Below are 26,218 nucleotides of genomic sequence, written 5' to 3'. Positions count from 1 at the left end.
AAAAAAAAACAATCATCCTTTAGTCTTACTGGCATCTTGCAGGAGTCCTGAATTTCCACACTGCAATGATTCCCCCTATAAATCTTATTCATTTAAACTGAATTTACACACACCATTTGTCTATGTCTTAAAAATAGAGAAAAAGGAAAAAAAATTTTTTTTCCAGCTACAGCTGGAGACAAACATTCATTTGCAGGAAATTTCAGGTGTTCTCAGACATGTATCCATACTTTCTATTTTGAGAGAGCAGTAACTCCAAGTTATTTAGGGACAAATTCTGCACACACACATATGATTAGCTTCATTCATTCGAATAAGCCCACTGAAGTGAGGAGGATTTATTCAAATGAGTGACTGCAGAATCAAGCCCTTATGTAGGGAGATAAATAGATATTTAGATATAAAAAAACCCCAACCCACTAATTATCCCCCTAATCAGAGTAGCTTTCTAAGGGTTCTTGTGACCAGCTATGTAAGTACTTGTCTAAAATACATATTCTTCACATAAAAATCCTTATGAAAAGCAGTTTCTTGAAAAGCTTAATAGCTACATTTTAAAGTTTCACCTCCTCAACTGTTTTACATTAAAAAATATATACAATTTCATGGACTACTGACTTGCCAAATATTCTTTTACAAACCCGATCCGCTTTTTTAATTAGAATAGCAAAAAGGATCTTAAACTAGCAATCATGTTTTGCTCCCAATTCAGAAAACAAATTTTTGTCGAGAATCATACATAATGTATGCGCTCTAACTTTTTTCCCCAAGCTCCAACACTCCTGTGAACAGAGGGTTATCTGAAATTGTATCCCACGTCACTTCGATTTAGTGTTATAATACACCATCTACAATGAACTTCAAGACACTCAATGAGCACAAGTGAGTACGCCAATGTATGGAGGACACTTCAACACAAGAGCTTTTTTTTCAGTCCCCTCTTCAAAGGAGAGGGGTACATTTTAAAATATGGATAAAATACGCAAAGTACGTTCCGCTAACCAGCTACAGCTCTCTCAGTCAGTAAACATTTTCCACAGGAGATGAGAAAGTGAAAAATCAGTATATTTCTACATATGCAAAACCTTTACAAGTCCATAAAAGTGTCAGGAGAATTTGCTTAAAACAGCTTATAAAAATGGGAGAGAGAATGAGTCCCAGCCTATTATTCAATAACCATGTTTGTGAGGCATCTGCATAATCTAACCATGCATAAATTAGTATGTGTATTACAACAGTTATTTGCATAATAATAGCAAGTTAATAGATGCTTAAAGAGCACAGACCAACACCACCTTTAAATCAGACATGCCTCCAGGCACTCTGATCTGTATGGACCAAGATGCAGAAAACAGTGTTCATAAAACATATGAAAACATAAAAACCACATTCAAATAATTCATTTTAGTCCCTGGACACTTCACTTTTTCCCCTCTCCCAGGAAAGAATAATTTGAGGAACTACAGAACAGTTTGTTACCATGAATTCTAACACCCATCTTGCAATAAGAATTTAAAGTAATCATCAAAGCTATTTCTGGATTGGTTGTTTTGTTCAGAGCCTGATGTTTTTTCAAGCATACAAAGTAAAATACTACGTGGTAACGCAGGGCTCAGCACTGGCCTAACCATTACCATTGAAGATGGAAATAGTTTTACTACCAACTTCAATGAAACCGAGTTAGGTCAGTGGAAAGTTAGAAAATGCCAATATCTAAATAAAATACTAATATTAGGTCCTCTTAGAGGGAAAATCCAGAGCTCCCTTAAGTGTTCCATTCACATTATATTTTTGACTTGAGAAGATTTTAGACCATCGTACCATTATTCAAAACTGGAGTTAAAAATTAAAATATAAAAAAGGAGTAGATACACCTTCCTGCTTCAAAAGCACTGTTGTACATAGTGGATTATTTTTTAATCTCATAACAAAACAATCATTAACATCATCATAATTTTCATTGTCTCCAGGGAAAGAAAATCTAGAGTTTGGAGAAGAGAAAAAGAGGGGAAGAAAAAAAAAAATCAATAGAGACTTCTAAATTACTCCTTCAAGATACCACTTTTCAATTTAACAGGACAGATTTATTTGTATGTGGCTCAAATGTTCACAATTGCTCCCTGCACCTTCATACATAGGAATGAATGTCACAGTGGCAAACAGCAGTAATGAACAATCTTACCTGAGGATATGGAAACCTCCCAAGAGCAAGCTGGGAAAGGAAATAATATTTGTCTAGTTATATAGATTTGCATGGAGGGCACATTTTCTTAAACAGAGAAAAGTACTCAACTCTTACTATTGTATAAATTGGAAAATGTCAGCAAAAGTAATTCTGAAAACACACAAAGAGCTGTATTTAGAATGGAGTCATTCACAACAATTACCCCTTGTTCTACGTTTCTGAGTAATTCTGTATTTCTCAAGCTCTTTTGTCTGTACCACTCAGTAACACTGTTTGATGCCCAAGCTCCTGAGGACTCTAAATTAAACCAGTTCAGCCTCAATAGCGAGGCCAACGACACTGACCTTTACTGATAATTATCTGCAATGAACAGGTATTATAGAGCATGCACTGAACTCCCAAAGTCCTTCCTTAACTGGCTCAGAGTAAAATCTGGGTTATATAGCTGAGGTTTGTTTTCTTATCGGTGTCAAACCCAGCTAGGACCCTGTGAGCAGGATCTGGAGAGAGATCATGGCACCCACAAAAAGACACTTCGTCTTTTCTCCAGATCTACTTTCAATTGCATACGATATCAACTGGATTTGTTCCCCACACTGTTTTGTAAGTCAATTGATGCATTACTAGAGTATTTGCTAGTACCAGTATTAGACCCAACAACAGTACTATTGTTGCCATAATGCCATAGCTAATAAATATTCCATGATAAATTCTTTGTACCAGACTTTAGGTTTTCCCATTTGCTATCTGAACCTTGGAAAAGATTTCAGCAAAATAAAACTAGTTTAAGGTTTTTTTGTCTGCTCTTCAGTGAAGGATAAGGGTTTTCAGAGTTGACACAGACTCCTCCAAAAGGGCATTCAGAGCAGATCTATTCTGATCTGCTTTCTGGATAAGCCCTCCTCTCTCCATGGTTTACAGAGGAGCCATAGTCAGATGAGCTTCCCTACACTCTGGTTAATCTTCATGAATCCTGCCCTTACCAACCTTCAGAAGGAGGTCTACCAAAAAGGTTATGGATGCACTTCTATCATTGATTTGTCTGCATGATAAACTAGGTATATTCACATCAGATTGAGTAATGGCATTAATGCTGAAGGTCTAAGCCACCGTGTCATGTACTGTAAAGGCTAAACCATGCGTCAGTGCTGGGCAAAAGCTCTTTCATTGCACCTGTATTGACCCCAATATTTGAGCTCCTCAGTGCCGTGGTTACTTGACCTAGCCAGATTGCAGCTGAGGCAACTGTGCTAACTTATGATGAAATTTCAGCCTGGCTGGCAGCACAAAACTATCCTAAGTATAAACAATAAGGCATAGCCAGAGCTGCAGCAAGGTGGGGAACTGATGGGGCATAGACCAGTAGACATACTCGAGCCTCACCAGTTCAGGAAAAGGTCATGAGAAGGTGGTGAGAAGAAGCTGACAGCATGAGTAGAAGCAACCAGAAAACAGCAGAGATGGTGCCCTTTCTGCAGTTCCAGCTGCTGCCCAAACCTAGTATGGTATTAGCCATTTGGCTGTGAGCCTTAGCAAATACTTCTTTTCTTAGCAAAAACTTCTTCCAGATCCTCAGAGGAAAGACGTTACAAAAGCAGAGTAGGTCCTGAAGCATTTGTGTAAGAGAGGCATGCAAGAGAAACCCAAAGAGGTGAAACAACTTTTTTGGTGACTACTCTTAAGAAGCTTTTGCAATATTGAGATAGTATTTGTCCTGAAAAATCTACAGACATATCAAGTTGGTTCTAAAGGGGCTACTTGGTTTGTACAGTATCTCTGAACGCTTACTTACTGCACAGACACATCACAGTTACAGAAACTGTGGATCTACATTTCCATGCATCACTGAAAAATCACCCCAAACCTTCCTAAATATCTTATCAGTGAGAGTTTGCATAGTCACTGAGGAGGAGCCACTATGATCTGCTGTATCAGTATGGTGTTGAGCAAGGAGCCCTGCTAGCAATAACACATGCAGTTTTTCTGAGATGTTTCTATTGTGCCACTCATCTCTCTGAAAGTTGTGATCTGCTTTAGACTTCCATTTGGGCATCGCTGTGTTTGCTTAGTTTGTAAGACCAACAGCTACATAATATAGAAGAAATCAGGCTTACAAGAGACACTGGAATAGGGAGCAACATTAAGGTGACAAGACAAGTAAGATCTCTTCAGGTTCTCCAAAGCGATCCAATTTAAGCTAGATTCCTCCTTTGGGTTTCTTCTGTGGTTTGTCTTCCAGGTTTGCCTTTAAGACTCAACTCTTTGGGGTGAATTCTGCCTTTCAGTTTTGTTTCTGGTGCAGTGCTGAGTGCAGTGCTTTTCTTTGCAGCAAATTCATCCCCATAACAAAACAACCTGAGCCAAGCAGGCTTGATCGCCATCTCTTCTATCACTTGTGTCTGGTTCACAGCTTCCCCCAGCTCAGAGTGTCACTACAGTCACTCTCTGATGGCAGGCTTTGAAATACAACGCTAAACAGTTAAGCAAAGACCCTATGTTTTCTGTTATGCTCCGTCTTAAGGATCAGGAGCTATTAAAACATACCCTTTTTTGTCTTCTCTTCTTTTGGGAGGACCATCCTTAACTTTCAAGAACTGCTCAAGATCCTAAGAAGCACTGCTGCTGTGATAGCCTATAAATGCCTAGAAATAAACCTATAAACGTCAAACACTTTTCCATGAACAGAAGTAGAAGAAATCCTGATTTTTCCAATGACTACTGATTTAAGAATGGTCATTACAATAGCTACAGACTTGTAGAAATGTAATAGTTATCCCACTGTAGAACAAGAAGATAATTACGGCTATATGCACAGGGCATCATTCTGCAGAACTTATCTAAGTAGAAAAATGGCCACTGCCTCGATGATGACTTACAAACTAAGCATTTCCATTCTCACTGATGACTCCTCTCCCTGACCACCACACACCTCAGCAGGGGCTCCAAAGGTAGCAGAACAATTGGGGAAAGAGCAGTTTTCTGCCAGACATAAGTACGGGGTGTATAAATGAGCTTTGAAGAACCCGAAATGCATCAGGAACAAGTTCTTTGGGGATTCTTAAAAAAGGAACACGTTTCTCGGTGAAGCTGCTCCTTGACTGAGAACTGCAAAGCAATACAGCCACGGACAGATCATGTGCCAGTTCTGCATCCCCCTGAACCATCACTCGATTCATCTCGTCAGAGTTGTTTCCTCCCTGCAAGATTGTCAAGGTATTATAAATTAAGAAACTTACCAAAGAGTATGTAATCTTCCCTGAAATAGCCCGCAGATATGTCACTGTACTAAATGTGTTTCAGATTTAATGAAGCTTTAATGTCCTTTTTAATTTTGCCTGTTTCTATATCACCAGGGGTCGAGCAAGGCAATCAGCACTCAAGAGGGTGGTTTGGTTTAAAACTAGGAAAAACTCATTTGCTTATGAGTTGCACTGTATTTTCTTAATTAAATTTACTAAGTAAAATGGTTTAAGTTCAGCCAACCAATGACCTCTGTATGTAGATTTAGATTTATAAATAGTGTCACAGTTAAAGTAAAGAAAAAAAATCCACAAAAAACAAACAGATTAGAGCTTCACTAAAGGGATTTTCATACTCTCTATCATCTGTCTCAAGGAAGTCATATAAACATATGCAGCACAGGCCCAATGCAGGGTACAAAAAAAAGTAAACTACCAAACTAACACACTGTCAAAAACTTATCTCCTCTGCATTTACACAATGAAACTCAGGGACTTGCAATTTTATTTTTAAGGCATCATAACAAAAATGCGGTATTTCCATTCACACTAGTTAGGTTTGGGAACTGATAAGCATTTTATGTAGCTCTGGATATCAAGGAGGGGAGAAAGGAATGCTTAAACTCCAAGGAGCTGGTTCTCATTTCCCTACGGATACCTTCCGACTACCCAAGAACTGTAAAAACCATAATTTTAAAAAGGCCCAGTGAATTGCAATCCCAGCATGGTATGGAAATATAAATGAGAATCAGACCATATCAGCAAGAATTATGTCAGAATAACACCTTCCTACACCATTTCACCTTAGAGCAACTACATGTCTGTGTAGGGGTTTTTTTTGGAGGGGAGAGTTGGGGGTGTGGTGTTTGTTTTTTTTTTTTAAACCATTACTTTCTTAGACTTAGAAGTAGCCCATCAGAGCACTTAAAACGCTCACCTTATGGTGTTCAGTGAGGTTGTGTCCTGAAAAATGATGTGCACTTCCAAGTGCAAGTACCTGGTAGGAGCCTTCCCCCAGACTTGGACAGAGGTGCAGATGGATGTACGGGGTGCACCATCAGATTTTAAACCAGTACTTGATAAATTGAGAAATAATCCCAGATTATTAAATAACAGGCAGAGGTACAGTGTGTGTATATGCTGATTTTTTATCAGATTATATATAAAAACACATAAGGGAAAGCAAAAGGAACATGAAGCAGGCAGTTTTGGTAGAGGCAGGTGCCTAAACCCTCTGTACTGAGCAGCCACGAGAAGGGCTGGAAAGCAACTCTAACCTGTTCTCAAATACATACATTTAACGTGCAGGTAAGTGAACACAAAATTAATTACATTATTTCAACAAGTCATTTTAACAGTTTCGGAACTGAAAATGGAAATCCAGAAATCCTCATTAACAAACCACTTTCTCTACATCACTTCTTACTTGCCTGCCTTTATATTGTTAATAAGAATTACAATAGCAACTTGGTCTGTATCCTGTTCAGAAAGTGACTGAGGGAAGGAAGTTCAAAACATATTTTTAGGACACTCAGGCAATAAAGTCTTCTACTTAGATTATTGTCTATGTTGTGCAAGTTGTTTTTTAATTTACAGTTATACTGAAAAGCATGGGATGTTTTTATTCTTAATTTAGACACATTCCATGTTTCTCAGCATAACTGCAAATTGAAAATAAGCACTTACAATATCGCTAGTGATCTAGCTGAAGGAGGACTTTATAGTCTGAAATGTTCTAAAATTTGTTCTTAATTACCTTGTGCACATTTTACACAATTAAATTTCCATCTAAGGATTTTGCATTTAGATTGTGCACTGCAGTTAAACCCTCATTTTATGGAAAAGCAGCCACCACTTCGGAACATTCAGACACAGGAAACTTTAAAAATCAGACTTAACTACTGGATAACATAAAATTCCCTAGGTGAAATTTCATTCCAAGACCAATTTATACATTCCTAGATAGATGGCTTAAACCCACCTGAAACTCTGCAGGGTATGGACCTTAATAAATATTAAATACCTCAAAAACTACTCTAAGATTTTTTTTCTTTCCTTCTCATATCAATTTCGCTGTCCTCTTATTGCACAGTTAAAAAAAAAAAAAAAAAAGAATCCAAAAGGATATAACAGCAATTTACCAGCGTTAAAGTGCTTCTGAGGTTAAACTGACAACAAAGAAGAACAGAAACACAAAGCATCTTGAAGTAGGGTTTCAATTAAATGTGCAGGATTTAGTAATGCAGGACGAAAAAAGAGTTACAAATTAATTTAATCTTCTGCCTATAGTTTGCAGCTGCACTCCAAAGTGTCTGGGGCTTAAGAACAAAGCCTTGAAAGGCCTCAGAGTGAGGAAAGCTTCAATTTTTAATGTATAACGCCATTAGCTGATAACTTGTGGAATCTGCGACCCCTGCGGAGGGGCATAAGCGCGGGTAACAGAGACTGATGAAGTGACATATTTGTTCATGTCTAGGACTATGAGGAAGAAGGTTATTACTAATACCGTCAGGCCCAACAGAAATATGCCCTAATAACCTTTGGGACATTCCTTGGCTTGAGCAGATGAGTTCGAGATCTCTCTACATAAAATATATTAAAAATCAAAGCCTAATTCACCTTAATTAAAGATAATTAGTTTCACTTTGACTTCTTTTAAATATGAACTATAGTAAATGCACTGCAAACTAAAGACTGCAGACAATCATGATTAAATTGCACATTTCTTCCTTGCCACAAATCCCTTACATTACTAGGCTTTTACCACTACATCTTCAAAGGTGTTACTCAGAATAGCAGCGCCTTTTCTAAAGGGAAAAAGGTGGGACGTGGGCCTTTCAGGGCCAATCTATGGAAACCGTCAGGTGTAAAATTTACACAAATGGTCCATAATGATTAATGAGACTACCTGTTTGAGCAGAGAGGCTTCCTGCTAATTTGTTTGCTGGGTTTAGATTCAATACCTAAAGGAAAAAAAAAGTCAAATTTGGTTGTGCTGGTGGAAATGCAGCTCAACTTCAGCTGTTCTCCATCTCCACTGGCACGAGAGGGTTCACCCGCCATTACAAACCAATTAAGTAACAGGGAAAGGCAGGCTCGACTGACAAACATTTCTAAATTTTTGACTTTTTAAAAGTAGAAACAGCTATACTACACAGTATAAGAATAGGGAACATTAATCTATACTACATAATCCTATATATTACAAATACACCACAGCTGATGTTATTCCTTAATTGTCCACTCATCTATCTACTCAGGTAGAGAACTGTATTATTTATTTTGCTGCCGCACAGACTGCCCACAGTGGCCTAAGAGCAATTGCCGAGAAACATGATACATTGAGGTCTCAACCCGTGCAAACTGTACCTAAACTTACACTTTATTGCAGCTTAGTTCACAATCTTCACCTAATATAGGGTTACATCCCAGTGCAGCAAGCGGATAAATCATCCTGGAATATTACTCTGGCTAAGTTTAGCTGTGAGTGGAGCATATGTGCTTCCGAGTCACTGAAGCAAAGGCCCATAAAATACACTAATTACTGGAAGTTATGGTCACTGAGTGATTGATAGCACTCTGCAAGGCAACTTCCCTGTTTTCAGCTATTCTGAAGGGCCTCCCCCACCACACAGCAATTATTAATTCATGACCCAACCCTCAGGCACTGGTACTTTTACTTCTAATTCCGCTACCACAAAGATCGTGATGTAGCTGGACATTGCCTTCGTCCTGGTGGCCACTGAAGATGGCAGATGAGGAAGCAGAGCCAACAGCCACTGCTTGGAGTCATTGCTTGAAATAGCTCAAGGGTGGTAGGGGGAATCTAGGCTACCTTTCTCCTAAGAACAAGTTTCTGAAACACATCATTCTGTACAGAATGACTAAAACTACATAAATATTCTACGATGAGGACAATTCAAGTTGCTGAGCAAACTTCCGTGTGTGTTACAGCCACACTCAATGGCTGAGCAAAGCCTGCGAGGATTTGTCCATGCAAGTCACAAACATCACACTAGGTATAGTCCTTACGAACACAGAGTAACAGGATGAGGCTCACTGCGAAAAAAGCACTTTTTATTTTCTTGTTTTCCTTAATCCTAAATGAAAGATGGCTGTTACTAAATAATCACACCTGCGCAAATATCAGTGGTCCAAGCTGTGAGACCCAAGGGCTCAAGGCATGAGTCTGCTCCCAGCCATACTTCATGAAACCAGAAAAAGGCCAGAAATGAAACATTTGCTCCATAAAGTTGGTTGCTTTTCAAGAATGGTCTGGCCAAGGGCTGGGGTCACAGAAACCAGTGCTGCTCGAGGCCCTGCTATCGGCAGAGAGAAGATGTCAGCCCACAGAGATGGTAATCCAGCATTTTCAGAAACACTTGGTTTAAGTTTTCTCTAATATTAGTATTATTTAGAGTAATTTGCAGTGACAAAATAAACACCTATCACATCCAAGCATTGCTGGTTATTAGATAGCTAGGCACAGAAGTGGGGCTCAGTGTTTTTATTAGTTTAGAGAAGGCTGGAATTCAATAAGGAAAAAAAAAAAGGGGGGGTACTTTAAGACAGATAATACTGTATCTATTGAAACATGCCCAGATCCATCTAATGCATTAATTTAAGAACTTCTTCAGTTGTCAGTGTAGGAATGAGGAAATCATGCTCTTCACATGTTTGCTTAATGATGACCTCATGCCTTCTGCTATGAGTCATTCTCAGTGGTTCTACCAGCACCAGTGGCATCACTATGGCAAGGCATTTCCCAGCCTCTCCAGTTTAAACAAGCAGAATAAAATTCTGCTCATTCCAAGCACACAAAAGGCAAGGACAAGCCCAGTAAGACCTGTCACTTGATCGGAGATGCCTCACTTCAGCCAAGTATTTTGTTACCATATCAAGACTCCTGCTCTGCATGGAGATTAAAGGCAAATTCTCATTTCCCTTTTAAGCTTGACCCTTGCCATCTTCTAACGGGCTATTTTAATTAACATTCCTCCTGCCTCTACTCAGTGTAGCTTTTGACACTGTAGGTCACTGCATGGTCCGTGTCTACTTCCAGCAGCTACACAGACATTCACAATCGTCTCATCATGACTGTACCCCTTTCTACCAAACCTTCACTGAGTCTCCAGTGCCACTACAGAAACTATGCTGCACCTATTGCCAAGCTTTGGGTCTCAGATTCCGCCCTCCATCTGTCTACCTGCTGTTGTTTAGATAAGGGTGTAAAACTGATGAAAGACCAACCATAACATCCACACATAAGTGAACTCCTGCAGAAGACAAAATCGTGGTCTGCATAACTTCCTGCAGATCAGCTCATAATCTCGATCTTGAACAATTATCACTTCAAAGCTGATGATATGTGACTGATCACATATTTTAGACTCCTTAGAAATTCTGAAACCTCCTATCCTTGACCAGATTACATATACATGAGTCTTTACATCAGTTTTATGCAGTTAAACATCTTAAAGATTGAAGTGCTTTAAGAGAATCATCTTAAAGCAGAGCTTCTTGCTCTTGTAGCACCCTCTTCAAACATGTTTCTCCACTTCGCCTTTGTGGTCTGGTGAGCTCTTACAACTCTGTCTGTGCTCGCAGCCCAAGTGTGCTGAACAGTCTAAGACTCCGTAATGCTGACATCGCACGCAATCAGCGTTAAACTTGCTCAGAAGATATATATGCCTGAAATAGATGATGCAAGGCATGTTTGTGGTATATATATATTGGTGTTCCTATAATACGGGAATGCACACAAATGTTGAAAATCTGTCATATGACTGCTTGAAATATTGCTTAAAACAGCATCTTAACACAAATGTCACAAACAACTAGCAACCCTTGAAAACTCTTGCAAATATAGAGATAACAGAGAACTCTGGTGACCGAAGACTTAAAATTCTCATTTTGGGAGTTTTAAGAACTTCTAACGTTAGAACTAATAGACAAACTCTTTTTCCCTGAAGGAGAGAGCACTGATAATCTTTGCAAGGCAAGTTCATTTTAAAAGGAGACTTGAAACACAGGAAAGTAGCTACTGTTCTCAGCAGAGGACAGTGGAAAGTACACATTAGGATGTGATACAAAAGTAGGTACAAAAAGGTATCGTTAGCCAAGCACATGAGCTCACATTCTACTTCCAAAACTTACTCGATTTGTGGCATAAGCAAATCACTTCCACTTCCTGCATTTCAACAAAATATAATACCAATTCTATCTGTAGATAAAATGAGCCCTGGATCTTCTGGCAAAGATCCGCAAGCCTATACTTTGCCTCAGTGAACAACTTGGATCACAACTCTATTCCATTCCCTTCCCAAAACTCCCTCCTCCTCACCTACCATCTCCTTGTGGTACGCAGGAGACTCTGGTCCTCAGTCTCCGGAGAGTGCCAGCACTCCTCAGCAGGCAGCTTTGAGGTGGTAAATCCGGGGGAAAAACAAGAAGCAACCTTCTGTGGAAGCACAGGAGGACCTGAGAACACACCAGTCCTACAGGGTCCCACCAAACCTCTTCTCACCCACCTTCTTGTCTCTTACAGCAGTCTCTTATCCCAGGAGAAGCAGCTCAGCTGAAGGCAAACCTACTCCTCAAACATGTCCACAAAAAGGCACCACTGGGCAAGAACGCTGCCTATCAAAACCCAACAAGATGTATTTTATCCCACTTTGGATGCTTTAAAGTTCGCTTTTAGGATAGCAGCCATGCAAGGTAGGATTGGAGTCATATTGGAGAGTAACAAGAAATATTAGGCAATCTTATTTATCCTCCTGTGCAGGGCACAGCTCTTGGAGGGAGACTGAATCGCTTACAGAGTGCACACAGCACTCTGACTCAGACCAGTCAGCCTGGAGTGTATTTTATGACTGAAAACCAGCTTTTATAAATGAAAATGCTGACACAGTCTTCAGTGTAGTGACAGCAGTGTCATTGGTTTAAATTGAACTTGCTTTGTCAACCCAAGAGCACTTAAATAAAACATATAAAAACCTCCTGAAAACACACAAACTATTTGTGATGAAACACTTATAAAATTTAATTCACTTCAGAAAATCCTGAAGAAAGAAATGCAAACTCCAAAAAAATGAACAAATAATAGTAGAAAAGCTAGTAGCACTTTTTCTTTTTTTTTTTTTTTTATTTTTTATTATTTTTTGGCAAAGGGAAGACTGAACACCCTCAGACACTTCTTACTTCAAAAGGAACAAGAATGCTTACCATCTCTCAAAACTTAGGTGGTACCCACCCCTAATACTTTTCACAGTTTGCTAGCCAGTTTTTGGGGGCAGTTTTCTTAACCTTCAAAAGTAACAGTTCAGTTTCTCATTACACATAGTTTTGCAGCAAAGAAATTCAAGACATTTTAAAGGCTCAGAAGAATATTAAAGAAAATGAGAATATTTACTCAGCTGCTGTTTTATATTCTCATACATCAGAACAGCCCTTGCTAACTTGGCCCCACATGCCATTTCTTTTAAATTAATGTGCTATAACTGTGCTAGCGTGAAGTTGTAGGGATTGGAGTATTACACTACTAAATGGAGAGGATTTCAAAATCCTACAGCAAATGATAACTTCCCTTTTTAACAGTTCCATCAGCAAGAGCCACTACCAATCCCCATGTCGATGCAGTGTTACTTTAATGACAGTGACCTTGTGTGGCTCTTTGAGCATCTTCTTCACCTTTTTTGAGACATTTTTCTAAGCCACTGTCTTTGCTTTCATCATTTAACACATCACTCAAACCACTTCAATAAAACAGCGATCATGTTGAAGAGAGGTCTCGGAGGACCAGACGACATACCAATTAACAGAGCACACAGAATCAAATTGTTTTTTCTACATTTGGTTCAGAGGACAGTCGTGGAAAGTGAGGGGGGGGGAAGTTGAGAAGGTTTAAAAGAGGAGAGCAAATGCAAATTAAAGGAGTTTTCCTAATGTTGGCTAATATAATGCGAACTTCATCCTTCAAATCAAATTCATGACCAGACAGGTTACCCACTAATAATCCTAAACTAAACTCCTAATATCTTGGTCTACATGGTAAATCATCAGATTTCTGCTGCAAATCAAAATACGTTTTTTTATTCAGCAAAGGAACTAGTAAATTCTTGCTCTATAGGACTCCTGCATTTTTATCACTCTTATTCCACCGTGAATCAGGAAGAACACCATAGTCAAGTCTTAATGTAATATAATCTCATTTTAGCCCTTTGTTGGCTAGATTAATGTACAGAGTGCGTGAGTACATTCTGTATCTCTCCCAAAATTGTGAGGGTTCTCCAGCATCGCAAACCATTAAAATTTGCAATAAAACAAATTAAGAGAACTGCATCCCCTGTGACACGTTAAAGTATGTCATTACTGTAATTCAGAGTTAGCTTCAGTCAGACTCTGGAAAAGATTTACAAGGTCTGAATGCAATGATTCAGCATTAAGTATTTTCATTTTGGTTAAAACTGATTTGGCAAGGAATTTATTGTTTGAAAACATAACAATAGTCCTGGTTAACTTTTAGGCTACAAAATGTGAAATTTGCCTAGACGCAGAGGGCCAGCACCAAGACTACTTAACTTCTACCTAACCTTCTGCTAAAAAAATCAGCCGCACTTCACCAGAAGGTATATTCAGCTTCACCTTAATGATGCTGTAATATACCAGAAGAGGAGGGAAGGGCACCTATATTTTTCAGTTAATCATATCACGCCTTTGTCAGGCTGCACAAGAAAGATGGTGCAAGTCATTGATGGCTTGAATGAACTGTTCTTCTAGGAAGAAACAACTGCTCCAAGACTGGAGAAGTTCTTTCACAGGACTGTCCTTGACTTGAAGAAGTCTCCTGAGAGCTTATTGCTCAAGCTCTCAAGGCTACAACCGTTTCCGACTGTAGCTCACTTGTTTGTGGCCAGCCCAGGCCAGCATGAAAAAGGCTACGCAAACACAACCTTCTCTCACCACCAGCCCAGAGCTGCCCGTCCCTCCTCCCAGACCAGACCAAGACAGATGTGATTTTACTGGTCAAGATGCAATCCTAACACAGGTATTTCTACTCAACTTATACACACTAGGTTATCTTTCCTATAAACAATCACCCGTTTCAATAAAGTCTTTGGCATTCATGTTTGATGAACCCTAAGCTGAAAAAAGTAACCTTTTTCCTGAATCAAAACTGACCTTGTTCTGACTAAACCTGCAGAAAGCACGGGTTCTGCTGAATGACTGCATTTACGACCACATTCTCTTTGAACTGCTTTATTTTGATCAGACTTTCTCCTGCTTGAAACTATGTTTGTGAGACGTCTTTCTAAAAGCCCTTGTGAACACTTAAACACTTTATTTAATCACACAAGGAGAGACTCATACCATCGTGCAAGTATTTCGGCAAAGATTTTGCAAGGCCATCAACAACCTCAAACCTTGAATCTGCATAATACAGTTTTAACCCTAATAATAGCCCACTCTGTCCTGGCCTGTGAAGATGCAATACAGAAATATGGTGATCTCAATCCCAGAGGTGTGGAAAGGATGCAGAGGCATCCATGTACCAGGCCCTACTTCTTACTCTCATATGGAGTTTTATTAGAGGGTTTAAGACTGGTAAATGGTTTGTACAGAGGCTCTTTGTATCTAACCAAATTGAGCGCAATGAGAACAGACCCATTCTAAATACAGCCAAGAAACTTAGCAATAGTTAAAAGCATGCACATATAAAAGAGTATACAAAGACTACATTAAAATGTTTTGATGTTAGATTTCATTGGATTCTTGCATTGTGCACATGAAAATGAGAGATATTTGCATACCTCCATGAAGGAAATCCCTAGACTCCAAACATCCGAATGAATTCCATACTGTTCTCCTGAAATCCGCTCAGGCTGCAAAGAGACGGAAAGAAACACCTTCTTGAGCCTAGCAAACAAACATACGTACTTATTCCACAAAAGCTAGCCCAGGGCAAACAAATCAACTGAGAAAATGCGAAGAAGCTAAGCTCACCAGCTAACCTGGCAGAGAGCAAATCCACTCTTCAAACATGACTTATTTATTTTTGCCTCTTCTTTAAGAGCGAAGGACTCGGTTATGCTTAGACTTGTAGCCATGCATTGCTATGCACCTTGTAAAGTTGGCCATGGCATTTGTGTTTGGGCTGTTTTAGCCAACAAAAAAAGCCAATGGCTTGCACATGCGCAGCAAACCCCTCAAGTTGTGAGGGTCCAACAGTGTACACATCTACTGCTAAGCCCAGGCACGGCAGCAAGGTACACTAGGAAAACAGACTCCTAATGTTGAGTCAAGGGCTTGGGGAGTAACTATGGTTTAAAAAGCAAAGTTATTGAAGCCAAAAGAATCAATGAAGTCACATGCCAGCAATTTTATTTTATATACTTTTTAATTTCATTTTTGACCTATAGAAAAAAAGACTTCATTCAAAACTATTAATAGCAAGTTTAATGCCTCATGAAATAGAAAGCTGTAAAACATAACTGCTAGTTTTTACTTGAAAGCTACAATTTAAGCATTTCCAAGGTCAAGTACAGCATGAAATGTAACAATAAAAGGCTCCATGAGACTTCTCTCCCCACTGTGCTGTTAATGCACCTGTCTAGCCCAACCACCTACAAAGCACTGGCTGTATTTTTAGTCTTTAATAATCCAGAGACCTTTTTTAGAAAACAAACTCCCAAATTAGTGCCAGTCCAATGTGTTTTCGGATGTTTACTCTGCACTGCTAATCCCAGGTCAAGAGCTTTTATCGCAGCATGAATGTTAAGTAAAAAACACAGTGCTGCCCACGTTATCTTTAAGGATAGCCTTCCACAACTGCCGTAACCTAAAAAGCCACCCCAGAATGTAACTGGAACAAAATCTTTTTGACTGAACCTCATTTATTTTCTGCTGAACAGTGATCCAAAAATTTTATTTATTTATTTTTTTAAAGTTCATTAAGGTAAGCCTTCATTAAGTATAGTTAGCCTAGGTCAGCATATCTGAGAAATGTTTGCAACAGCATCATTCATATATGGATACAATTTTTAAGCATCCTTTTATACTGATAAAGATCCTCCTAAAGATGCAGATATGCAGCCAAAAATGTACACCGACAGATACATCTGTCTTTATAACATAACATGGTATTGGCTATCCCAGCCAAGCATGTTTTGTTACCAGCAGACAGCGCACCCGTGGCAAGATGGTAATACTCGCAGATCTTTTTAGTGCAGATGAGACCTTGGCCTTTCCTCAGCTGCCAAATCAGATGCATAATTCACACTGAACAATATTAAATTGTTTATTCTTCTGTTACAACAGCTCAAGTTTTAAACAGCAACTTATGTTTAGAACCTCTGTATTCATGCAAGACAGTGGCAAGTAAATCATTTGCACATTTAAACAAAAAGTCTAGTCACGTGAATTTAAGAGTATGGAAAAGAGGATAAAAATAAGAATAACACATGCATAAGTAAAGTGTGCAACACAGACATCATCCTAAGGATACACAGCTCAAAAATATTTTCTCTTAAAAATTGCTACAACTGGTTACTTTTTAATACAGAAAATAATTTTGGATGAAAGTGGTGATAAAATGATTTTACAGAAAATGTATTTTTGTTGGAAATCTTAATTTCTCAATCAAAAAGCTTTTTTGCTTATTTATTTTAAACAGAAACCTCAATTTTTTTAATGGTTTCAAATTCACTCAGTCTGCCAAGTAGGCAAACCAAAGCTTATGACCTTCATTATTTTTTGATGACTAGACTATAAATTTGATGATGACAAATGACTCATTCAGCAAGCAAAACAATTTTAACACAAGAAATCAGATCAACTATGTTTTAGCTTAAACTTCTCTTTTTCAATTAATAAATGAATCTATCACATTCATCCATGAACAATAAGAAAAAAAAAGTAATTTATTTAATGTACACCTGGGAAAGAGAACAGTAATCTTGATTTGTACACTAAAAGCATAATACAATTTAATTCTCAGACCTGCTTAAGACCACTCTAAGAGTAACAGCTGAGTTGGAAAAGTTGATTAATCTGAAGCTGTTTATTTGTCTGAATCGCTATATTCCAGTTCTTTTAGAAAATGAAGGCACAGAAATCCGCAGGCTTACTAAGGAAATGTGGTATTACATTAAGACCAGATTTTTTTCCTCTCTTTTTTTTTTTAAATCATTTTTCTGCACATACTATTCTGATGACACAGGATAGCCGAAGTCTTTCTAGGATGGTGGCATGAGTGTTTCAGAAGCCACATAATGAGTACACCTTGACTAGAAAAGCACTTAGCAAATAAATGGACACCCTGGTCTGCTTTCTTCTTACAAGAAAGTAAGAAAAAATACCTAAGTGCGATTAAAGGTCATGGATTTCTCTCTCCTCTTTTCTGAGGTTTGAAAAATACAAGTATCAACCACTTTGTATTGTTTACACTTTTTTTTTTAAACAAGCCGAACACTTATTTTTTCCTCACTATTATGACAGAAGTAGTTTGCTAAGAGAATTTTAATGCCCAAAATAAAAGTCAACAGTTAATATACCACCCTAAACTGAAGCATTTAAGTTTTCACATCTGTTAAACGGAGAACTAAAATTAATCAAATTGATCTAACAGAAAATACATGCTAACTTTTGTAGTTTACTGCTTTGCTAAACTGCAGGCTGGGAGCAGCAGCTCCCAAACTGTGGATGGTATCAGACTGTCAGCGGCCTGCAGAGTCGCAGGCTATCAGGGGAAAGCTCTTTTTTGAACGTTGAACTGGCTCCCTTCTTTGTTCCCGGTTGTTACTAATGTAGTAAAGGCAACTGAAAATACATGAAAGAAACCCTTTTCCAATATTACTCTTCCCTATGAGCAAGAAGTGCAGTTGTCACTGGGCAGGCAGGTGAGCACAGATAGGAAAGCAGTGGGTCTGCAAGACAGTAAAAGGGAGTTGTTCCGTGGCACACACCATTAAGACATAGCTTATGCTGGGGATAGGGAGAGATGAAGTTTTGAGAATTGATTTAGAATATATCCTGCATTACACAGAACAAGACTGTGAAGAAATACTTCTATTTAAATGTTATTCCTGCATAAATCCACTTACCGCCATATAAGCATTTGTTCCAACATACGTCTTGGCTATAGAATTCACCAGCTATCAGACAAAACAGTCTGTTAGAACAATATAAAGATAATGTGGAAATAAAATGGGCAATTATTCCTCATTTAACCTACAATCATCATTCCTATAAATCAACTAAAAATTATGTAAAAGGGAACAAATTTATCTGCAAAGGCATTAAAAATGATTAAATCTCTCTTTTGTTCGGAATGAGAGTTCCAATTTAAACAAGCACTGCATTACAGTTTATGGCAGATAACCTTAAACAATTCTGTTAAACAGGATGCTTATCGCTTTAGTACCCCAAACTAGTCTGATATAAAAAGTCAATTTGAAGTAGGATTGAACGCATTCATTTTTCAGTCAGCTGGCTCAAGATGTGAATAAAGCCACATTCATCACTTGAATGCAACGAGCACTAAATACGCTGGAGGGACAACAGACTCTGACAACTTATAATACAAGGCTGACCTTCTCTTTGGTCCTCATGTTTGGCTGAGAGTAAAGGTGCTGAAATTCAAATCAACATCACAGCAAGCTCATGGGTCACTATCAGAGAAGTTCTCCAGGGAGGCCCAAAATGGAAATTAATTAAAATTTGTGCTGCACATTGTAAAAGCCCACCACTATTGTTACTCCCAATATTAATTTTTATTGTGGGCCAGTTGGGCTCCCCAGACACATCTCTCGTTCTGCCCTCCCTTTTGTCTGGCCAAAACGCTTTCATATCAAAGCTGCATATCAATGAAGTTTGCTATTCGTAAGTAGTAATTACAATATCAGCAGTTTTTACTGTCATTAAACAATGAACAATCATATTCAGATGAAGAAAAGTCGCCCAGAGATTAAAAATGAATAGGGCTGTCCCAGCAGAGGGGAGCTTGCTGTGGGGCTGTTTGTCTGGCAGCCAGGTGATTTTGACATTAGAAGGAGAGTGGGCAGATATCTGAAGGGGGAATTACCTGAGTGCTAACCCCGAAGTCACACAGCTTCACCTGGCCTCGCGTGTTCACCAACATATTAGACGGCTTCACATCTGTTGAGGGAACAAAACTGGATTTAATCTGTACTATCCTAGACACACATTGCATATACAGAGATCATTACGAACATTGGCATGATGGATTTTAATAGGAAATACTTCAAAGATATATTCCAAATGCAACCTCTGGTTTGTAACAGTCAGTAGCACAGATGACACTGTACCTCTCAAATACTAGTAAACCCTGTTATTAAATCACAGAATCATTTAGGTTGGAAAAGACCCTTAAGATCAGAGTCCAAATCTGCAGCTGACACCCATCTGGGAGGGACAGCAAGTGGACTGAAGCATAGGACCTAGAATTCAACATGATCATGACAAACTGGAAAATCAGACTGAAAAAATAAGATGACATTCAATAGGGACAAATGGAAGCACTACATTTAGATGGGGATTAATCAACTGCATAAATATAGGATTAAAGAACTGCCTGGAGTGTAGGCTGGAGCAGGTCTGCAAAAAAGGATCTGCAGATTACGGCATGAAGGGGAAATGACAGAGAGGGAACAAACTCTGTCACTGGACAATTTAGGAATGAGCCAAAAGCAACAGCGCAAACGGTGAAGCCTGTTTTCGTATCAGGGGATAGCCAGGCTGATCTTTTAAGGTTCCTCCCAGCCCTGCGACTTTGTATTCTAACACTGCAATTAACCCTGCCTCCCTCTTCCCTAACAGCCCTTGCTTAATTCCATATGGTGACAAGAGCAGAATTTAATAAAAAATTACAAAGTATCCCATACAAACACCTGTATATAAAAACACATGCAAAACACAAAAAAGACAAGTGCATTCGAGGCTCCTTCTGCTACAAGAACATATATACAGTGCAGCTTTGCTCTTGTGTACACCATTATTCAAAACCACTGGCTTCCACCTCCACAGCTTCTACTGCATAAAACAGCTCTGATCTCACATTTTCAGAGCTTTTACACAGGTTAACTGCCAGCAACGCCTAAAAATGATTACTAAACCTGGTCCAGCAAATAAAACATCAATGTACATTGTAAAGCCAGATTGTCAGTGGCGCAAAGATCTTAACGTTGACCCCGTCTGATGTCAAAAGAAGTTGGTACACTTCTGCTGCATACTGTAAAATTGACATGTAAACATCCAGCCTGACTGTAGTGCAGGAAACATTGAGCACCTTTTCTGTTCCAGGGATGCCAGTCAGAAAGCATAATGTGCACGTTATGGCCTGGCATAAACTTGGGAAGATTAGAGCACAGTGGCTTTGCCTAATCACTGCTTTCTTCTGTCAAAATGGATTAAAAGCAATAGCTTGTATCTTTGCCTTCTTTAAAAGTGAACACTAGTTGGGTGCAGATGGATGAAACCCAACTAGAAAAGAACCTAATTTTGTTTATCATTAAGTTTGCCTTTGTTTAGCAGATGTTTTCTGGTACCACAGTAGCTTGCTTAATTTGTCTCTGTAATGTAGAAATGTATAACCTCAATTAACAAGCTGATTAAATGCTTTCCTATATTTGAGCTAAAAATCCCGTTTAAAAAGGGGAGCATTCAATAGTACATTATATAACCTAAGTGGATCTGTACGTTTTAAGTTAGGTATCAATACTGCCAATACATTTTGCAATTTCCCCCAAAGCCAAAAGAAAAATTAGTCACAAATGTCTCCATCACGTTACAGCATCAACAGACTCAGTCTGTGTACCCTGATCTCCATTTATCTTTGGGAATTCAATCCGTGTGCTCCATTTTTGATGGATTTTTACCTACTCCCCCGCCTCAGGTGTTGAAACACCACCACTGCTACAGAGTGATCCATGCAGTTGCAAAACCTCCCATACACTTCCCAACAACATTTTAGGATATGTTTTCTAACTAAAGCTTCAGGGAGACTCAAATATTTGCTTGTGGCAACCCGCTAAGCAGCACACCCCTCTCCGGTGTTGAGTGACTTTGCTAAATCTAACAAGACATGCCAAGTACATCAGCAGGCTCTATCCTGTATCCCGAGAAGAACAGTAAGTTGCACAGTAATCCTGTTTAACCTTCTTTCTAAAAATACGGCAGCCAGTAGAGCTACCTCATTACTAGGCTTGCGCTGAATTGTAATGAACTAAACAGCAGGTGCAATTACACACGCAGAAAATACTGACATTCTGCACCACGAATCCAGCAGTTGACAGCACTAACACTTCTAAAAGAAAACCGCAGTATAACAAGAGGCTCTTGCTTTTAATTGTAAAGGATGTAACAAAAATAATTAATGGCCAAATGGATGAGAGAAACATTTTGGTGCAGTATGGCTGAAAACAGGTTTGTGGGATCAGGACCAGATCATCAGCACTGTTTTTTAACAAAGCAAAAATCCTTTCACTCTGAGTGAAGGGTCTGGGAAAGCAGAAGGAAGCTCTGAGTGTGAAACGCTATGACCTCACAGAAAGTGATGATGATGCAACATGTGCGCAGCCAAATTTTCTTTCTGTAAGGACTCAAACACGTATATGTCATGAGTTCAGAGGAAGAAGCAGGGTGGTCTCCAAGTGCAGCCCACAAGTTCCCGTCCCCTTCACACAACTCACCAGAGGAAACCACCACGCCACATTTGTCCCCTATCCCACCAAGGAAGAGCCAAGGCTCTATCCAGCCATCACCTTGTGTCACTGGGGATCTGCAGACCCCATCTCCCCTTCCCTGCTTTCATGTGGGATGTGACAGTAAGCTGATATAATTAAAAAAAGATCTGTCATTCATTAAGCATGGCTTGATCCTGAAATTCTTCCACAAACAGAACTTTAAAAAAAAAAAAAAAAAATTTCTGAAAAAAGCAATTGGCAATCAGTCCGTAAAGGAAGGGAAGCCTGTGCAGGTTGGGGACTCTACCGAGCAAGCTGCAGCCAAACAAGCACTGCTAAGAACAAATACTATCTGTCCTTACAGCAGAATTTAAACAGCACTGCAAATGGAGGATTTAAGCAAATATTTGCTATGAATTCCAAGGGTTGCATTGGTTTCCTCAAGAAAAAAAGGAAGTGACAATCCTAGACAAAAATGTCACTTCACAAAATATCTCATATTGAAAGTGGGGAGAAAAATCACCCAGTCAGTAAATTAGCCTTTTTGTTTCATAAACTGCTTCAGTTAATGGGTTAAACATTTTTTGGTTTTGGAAAACAAATGTGCATAAATAATGTTCTGCACCATCTGCTTGTGATTAATATTACTGTTTAGAAGTGAAAGAATTTAAACAAGAGCCAAAAGGGGTCATTATGCTCCCATTACCAGTGCTTGCTTAATACAAATTATTTCTATGAAGCATCATTATAGAGGATGAACAAGTCCTCTTTATGATATATCTAAGTCATTTCACCTCTCTGCAAATAAATCGGACCTCCAAGGTCTTACTTACCAGTAAACAGAATTGTCAGAAGTTCAGCTTTTTGAACACCAAACACTTCAGTCATCTTGTTTTATTGAAAAGCAAACAGATTAACAATTGTGGGGAGAAACCCCCCAGATTTTTAAAAGCTCTCTCTTGACTTTTTCTGTCTTTTAAAAATATAAACCCACAGTATGCCAGGTTCAAGGGATACGAGATAAAAAAGCACAACTTTAGCCGCAGACAGCTCACAGAGCATTAGTGTTAAAGTGAAGCTGCTGGAAGAATGAAAATACTTTCTTGCCATAACAACCTCATCAGCATGCTTTTTGCAGAGGCCAGGATTATTTTTTTCAAATACGGGTAAGTGGTCCATGAGTGTACACATATGTGTTTAGCTATACATATATATACATACATAAGTATGTATATGTATATGTACACATGCTCTAGTACTTTTGTTTGTGCTTCATTATATGTAGCACTATCGCTGATTATTTCTCACAAACCTAAAAATAGTGGCGGGGGGGAAGTCAAATACGCTGCTCTGGACATCTTTGGTGAAACCCTCAGCAAACCACCGTTACTGCTGAGAAAATGGGAACACTCACTGTGCATATTGCACTAGTGCCTGTTCCTACCAACCAGCACTCCTCAGCTCCAGTAGCTTACATCAAAACAAAGAGGATTTGATTATCCTTCTATGGGAATATCCTGGGGAAAAAAGAGATGGTCTGAGTGAGGCACAAACCTCCCTTCTGCCATAGACAGCCACGCAACCAACAGACAGTCCAGGAAGTCCAAATCATCAACTCTGTTCAAGCTCACAAATCACCAACCAGAAAAAACTTCCAAAACTCTGAGACAAATTTAAAACCTAGTCAGAAACCAAGGTGCCCAAACCATGCAATACATGCTGGCCCCCAGTAAACAGACAGTCATGCATACAAATACAGATCAGTACAATTAAACACAAGCGGGTAACATTTATTTCATACATTTCTTTTAATAAGGAGGTGTGAACAGAGAAAAACATACCACATAAAATGCATACGGTCTATACTTATTCTTGAACTTAACAGATTTTGGTTTGTCTTTATACAAACTTTGACTTTGTACATGATTAGACTTGTTTAATTGCTAATTCTGTTTTAAATCTAAGTTAATTTCTCATTACCCTTCCATTTCTACTTCTTATCCTCTGGGGAAAAGAGCACACTTATCATTGGGACATTCTCACATCTTCCAAAGAAGTGGTATAGGTGTTAATCTTATGTTTATGTTTGATGTGGGTGTGATGACTATGACTACAGCTTTGGGTTTATTAATATGCACGGCTATCACCTCATTAGTTGCAAGGTTTGTTTTGAAGTTAAGCTGTAATATTTGCTGAAATGTCTGATCTGGAATAAAAGACTTGCTCATTGTTTGTTTCCTTCGCTTTAATCCATGCTCAAGTCACAAACTGTCGGGTGCTGCACTGCCTTACACAGCTTCTTCACGATGACTGCTTCTCCACCTTCGTTATCACCACGGTGGAAATTCTTGACTTCTTAGCCTATGTGAGCTTCCTGCATGGTCTGCTTTACATGTGACAGCAAAGAAGTCAGGGTTAAATTTTCTTTCATTTACCTCTGCTGCATTAAAACCAGTAGACAGCTGAAGGAGATAACTTTGAGAAATAGGCATCCTCCTTGCATTGTATTCTCTGTACCCATTTTTAAGTACACACATGTTCTGTATCTTAAAAATGGGTAGAGTAATACTGAAATCCAATCCCTTGAGGAAACTCTTCTGGATGCTGGAATGCTAGTTATCCCCTCCATGGTGTTTTGCAGTGCTGTTCTCACCTTGGTCAATCCAGCAACAGACCAAGGCCAGAAAATTGGAAGTGTGATGAAAAATCAGTTTCTGCGCCTTTCTTTAGACCATAGCAAGGACCATACATAATTTATCAAAAACTCAGAGCTGCTCTTCAATCAAGGCAATGAAACCCATGCAGAAGGAGAGATTGTGTTTTACTGGCAAAGCAAAAATCAGACCCAGGTTCTAAATTTACAGCAACAGCAGAATAAAATGTTACAGTTATAGTATTTATGCCTGACCACATCGCTCTCTCCAAATCACATTCAGCAGGCAGCCAGAATCTTCAATGAAAAAATTAAAAATGAAAAAAATTTCCAATCTGCTTTTTTCTTCTTGGGTGTTATAAAATGGCGGCAAGGACTGTATAGCCTATTCAGAGCGATACCCAGCCACAGATGTTCCAGCTACCTTTTCTTTTATATTTATTCTGTCAATCGCTGTGGCAGCTCTGGCATCTAAACTGTTCATCCTTTTGCTGCGAGTGGATGGAGCTGATAAATCTCTGCATCTGGCAACATTCAGTCTGGTAGGTGAAATGTTTAAACCATCACCAGAAATGAAGCCTCCTTGGTAACCTGTGTCTGCACCAAGTTGGTCATGGACTCTTGGTTATTTTTGTTCTTTTAATCCAGCAACAGCCTAGGGTCAAATACACCAGCAGCCTTAGCATTTCACTCGCCTTCTAATCGGGGGTAACAAAGTCAGGTCCTCTCTTGATCTCTACTCACTCTTCTGGCCACAGCCCTCTTTCTCCCACCCAGGAGACAGCCTGTGCTCTCACGTCAGAGCCATCTCCCAGGAGGGAGATGCTGTGAGACTGAGGAAGAATTGAACCCGATGTCCTGTTGCACAGCTGCTCGCTGGGCCATTACATAAAGAAAGGATCAATCTTCTCCTCCACTACAAACAAACTCCACAAAAGCCGGAGGACAGTCTGAGCCTAAGCTTTAAGGAGGGGCAGGACCTCAATACATACTGGCAATTAGTGTTTCCTATTAGCTTGTTCTCCCCACTCAGTGCACAGATTTCTGGATAACTCTCCAGAGGTGCCTGACTCTTTGCACTGATCACATCAGGAGCCTGGGTGCCTAACCCAGGCATTGCTCATCACCTTGCCAGAGCCTAGCACCTACTTCTCAGACACTCCAAAACTAGGCACCCCAGAAGAAATGGTCTTACCTACTTGGTTTGCAACTTAAAATTTTCTATGTGTCTCTCTACACTTCTCTTTCAATCACAAATGATGTCGGTTACTGCACGCTCCAACTGTGCACACGGGCTGAGTGAGCAGATGGGTTAAATTAAACAGTATTGTTAGCAACATTAGGAACCAGAGCAGTTACTTTCAGACACTTTAGAAACATTATAAATGTAATGAGTTTCTCTCTCTTTTTTTTGGCAGGGGGGGATGGTGGTGTAGGGGGA

The 26,218-nt window shown here is 39.2% G+C and overlaps 1 protein-coding gene across 4 annotated transcripts in view; it reads right to left on the bottom strand.

Annotated features, from left to right (window-relative positions):
* The window catches only part of MAP2K5 (mitogen-activated protein kinase kinase 5), a 141,047-nt gene that overhangs the window by 51,356 nt on the left and 63,473 nt on the right, over window positions 1-26,218 (bottom strand). For 3 of the 4 annotated variants that reach the window (XM_010572110.1, XM_010572112.1, XM_010572113.1), the window contains 4 exons: window positions 19,505-19,578; window positions 18,525-18,575; window positions 15,234-15,305; window positions 2,183-2,212 (listed from right to left, as the gene is read on the bottom strand). In XM_010572110.1, the coding sequence (XP_010570412.1) occupies window positions 2,183-2,212; window positions 15,234-15,305; window positions 18,525-18,575; window positions 19,505-19,578 (227 nt within the window). The remainder of the gene's footprint in view (window positions 1-2,182; window positions 2,213-15,233; window positions 15,306-18,524; window positions 18,576-19,504; window positions 19,579-26,218) is intronic. The other variant, XM_010572111.1, reaches the window with a different exon arrangement.

This window comes from Haliaeetus leucocephalus, unplaced genomic scaffold (genome assembly GCF_000737465.1).
Source record: "Haliaeetus leucocephalus isolate CR32 unplaced genomic scaffold, Haliaeetus_leucocephalus-4.0 Scaffold339, whole genome shotgun sequence".
Taxonomy (NCBI): Eukaryota; Metazoa; Chordata; class Aves; order Accipitriformes; family Accipitridae; genus Haliaeetus; species Haliaeetus leucocephalus.
This window is presented reverse-complemented; position numbering and strand designations above follow the sequence as displayed.